The 2,960-nt window shown below is 53.6% G+C and overlaps 1 protein-coding gene across 4 annotated transcripts in view; it reads left to right on the top strand.

Annotated features, from left to right (window-relative positions):
• Positions 1-267: 267 nt before the first annotated feature.
• Positions 268-2,960, top strand: part of CEACAM1 (CEA cell adhesion molecule 1) — a 21,900-nt gene continuing 19,207 nt past the window's right edge. The window contains exons 1-2 of one of the 4 annotated variants that reach the window (XM_017849845.1): positions 268-770; positions 1,649-2,008. In XM_017849845.1, coding sequence (XP_017705334.1) covers positions 644-770; positions 1,649-2,008 — 487 coding nt within the window. In that variant the 5' untranslated portion in view covers positions 268-643. The remainder of the gene's footprint in view (positions 771-1,648; positions 2,009-2,960) is intronic. The other 3 variants (XM_017849844.1, XM_017849843.1, XM_017849842.1) reach the window with 3 other exon arrangements.

Genomic DNA, 2,960 nt, shown 5'->3' with positions numbered 1-2,960 from the left:
CCCAGAGCCACCCAGAGTCATCACAGTCCTCTCTTCCCAGGACCCACAGGACACCTCCCCCTCCATATCCAGGAGCTGCAGCTCCACCTGAGACCCCTGGGCCTGGGTCTCTGTCCCTGGGTCAGAGGCCAGGCTGGTGACACTAGAGACAGAAGGCTGGTCCCTCCCCAGTCATACCCCTGTGAGCCCCTTTCCATCCCCCAGAGCCACCTCTGTCACCTTCCTGTTGGGTGTCTTCCTACCTTCCCAGAGCACTGGAGAGCATGGGGAGACCTGGAAGCTCACTGTGTCGCAAAGAAAATAATTACCACATTTGGATATGCCAGGGTTTTCTGTGTGCTGCTGACAGACCCATAGCCAGGACACAATAGAGGTCAGTGCTGGAGAGGGGGGATCCTCCTCCCTTGATGAGGACAGAGGTCCCATCAGCCTTGATTCTCAAAGTGTGGTCTGGGAAACCAAAATGTAGACAGAAAGGAAAGAGAAAGTAAGGACAAAGGGGCAGGAACGAGAGGAGAAGAAACAGAGCCTCCTGGGCAAACCCCGCCCCAGCACACATCATCAGACAAAGCTCCGGGCCCCAGGGAGGAGGCTCAGCAGAGAGGGTAGAAAACAGCAGAGCTGACAGTCACAGCAGCCCTGCATGAAGCGTTCCTGGAGCCCAAGCTCTCCTCCACAGGTGAAGACAGGGCCAGTAGCAGACACCATGGGGCACCTCTCAACCCCACTTCACAGAGTGCGTGTCCCCTGGCAGGGGCTTCTGCTCACAGGTGAGGGGAGGACTCCCTGGGAAGGGGCGGAAGGAGGGTGCACAGAGAATGGCTAGGGTCCCCTGGGGAGGATGGGGCTCTATGAGGGGAGAGAGGGCTTCTCTTGGAGCCAAATAGAAGAGAGGCCATGAAAGAGGGATAGAGATCATAAAAGGAAAGTCTCAGTGATCTGAAACTGTTAGTGAAGAAACGATCTCCCATTTTTTACCTTTTCCAAGTGAATCATCAATGAGCAATAAATTTCAAAAACTGATGACAATAATCACAATTTAAGTCAGCGTGACAATTAAGGAAAACATTTTAAAAGGGGCATTAAACAGAGCCCTGAGCCACCAACCTCAGATATTGGCAAATAAACCCCAGGACGTGAAGGGCCCTGGGAATGCTCAGGAGCTCATCCACAGGAGTCTGCAGCCTGTCCTAGGCACTGGGGTGCAGCCAACATCACACAAATCCCTGCCGTCACAGAGCTCACGCTCTCATGAGTGGGGAAGACAGACACGCAAAGAGATCTAGAATGTGAGGTCAAGGGTAGACAAGAGCCCTGGAGGGAACAGAGCACAAAAAGGTCAGAAAGAGAAGACCCAGGGTCTCTAGGGGAGATGTCAGGGAAAGGATCTCCCAAGAATACCCTGATGTAAGCAGGATCTGAGGGCAGTGGGGAGGGAGCCATGCAGATCCCTGGGGAAGAGCATTCCAGGGAAATGACAAGGTCAGAGGCACTAAGGGAATGGGAGTCACACTGCTGTCCTTGACCCAGTAGGACACACACACTCCAAGGTGGAGGGGTGAAGAGACCTGCTCAGGACCCAGGGCCCCGTTTTTCCACCCTAATGCATAGGTCCCAATATTGACCGATGCTCTCTCCTCTCTCCTAGCCTCACTTCTAACCTTCTGGAACCCGCCCACCACTGCCCAGCTCACTATTGAATCCAGACCGTTCAATGTCGCAGAGGGGAAGGAGGTTCTTCTACTTGCCCACAATCTGCCCCAGAATACTTTAGGCTTCAGCTGGTACAAAGGGGAAAGAGTAGATGCCAAACGTCTAATTGTAGCATATGTAATGCGAACGCAACAAACTACCCCAGGGCCCGCACACAGCGGTCGAGAGACAATATACTCCAATGCATCCCTGCTGATCCAGAACGTCACCCAGAATGACACAGGATCCTACACCATACAAGCCATAAAGGAAGATCTTGTGAATGAAGAAGCAACTGGCCAGTTCCGGGTATATCGTGAGTGATTCCCCATGACCTCTGGGTGGTAGGGGGTTAGTTCTACTTCCAAAATATCAAATTTCTTACTCAGGAGTCCTGATTCTGCAGACACTTGCTTCAGAGGAAGGACAGTCTGATGTGAGTAACGATTTATCGAGGGGAGCCCCCTGGGACTCTCCTGGTGAACATGTCCCTAAGAAAGACCCAGTAGGACTCAGTCAGGGTCTGGCCTGAGGGGCCTTCTGGGATCCTCACAGATAAGCTCAGCCCTGGGAATCCTCTGCTCCAAAACACTATCCCAAGGTTCTCGACTCCTGGTGACCCTGAGAAGCCTGGGCCAGTGCTAGATTGTGGCCTCCTGGGCCGGGCTGACTGGGAACAAGAATTTGAGTTATCCAAGGACTGTGGCTCCTGGAGCTGGTAACCAGCCAGGGTTCAGGCATTAGAGCCTCAACTGGGCAAGGACAGAGCCTCATCCTTCACCTTAGTCGCAGCCTGGAGAGGACAGATGCACAAGCTCCCCAGGCCATCAGCCAACTGCCCTGGGGGCTTAGGAGATGCCATAGGAAGTGCAGCATCCCCAGGAGGAGGAACAGAGGAGGCAGGATGCTCCTGAAAGCTCCTTGTCCACCAGGGATCAGGCTGAGAGGCACTCTCATAGAATCCAACAATAATAGATGCTGTGGCCCGGCGCAGTGGCTCACGCCTGTAATCCCAGCACTTTGGGAGGCCGAGGTGGACGGACTATGAGGTCAGGAGTTCAAGACCAGCCTGACCAACATGGTGAAACCCCATCTCTACTAAAAATACAAAAAAATTAGCCGGGCGTGGTGGCGCATGCCTGTAATCCCAGCTACTCAGGAGGCTGAGGCAGGAGAATCGCTTGAACCTGGGAGGTGGAGGTTGCAGTGAGCTGAGATCACACCACTGCACCCTAGCCTGGGTGACAGATCAAGACTCTGTCTCAAAA

Source organism: Rhinopithecus bieti, unplaced genomic scaffold (genome assembly GCF_001698545.2).
Source record: "Rhinopithecus bieti isolate Rb0 unplaced genomic scaffold, ASM169854v2 scaffold_33065, whole genome shotgun sequence".
Taxonomy (NCBI): Eukaryota; Metazoa; Chordata; class Mammalia; order Primates; family Cercopithecidae; genus Rhinopithecus; species Rhinopithecus bieti.
The sequence above is the reverse complement of the archived record's forward strand: the minus strand, read 5'-3'. Positions and strand labels throughout refer to the sequence as shown.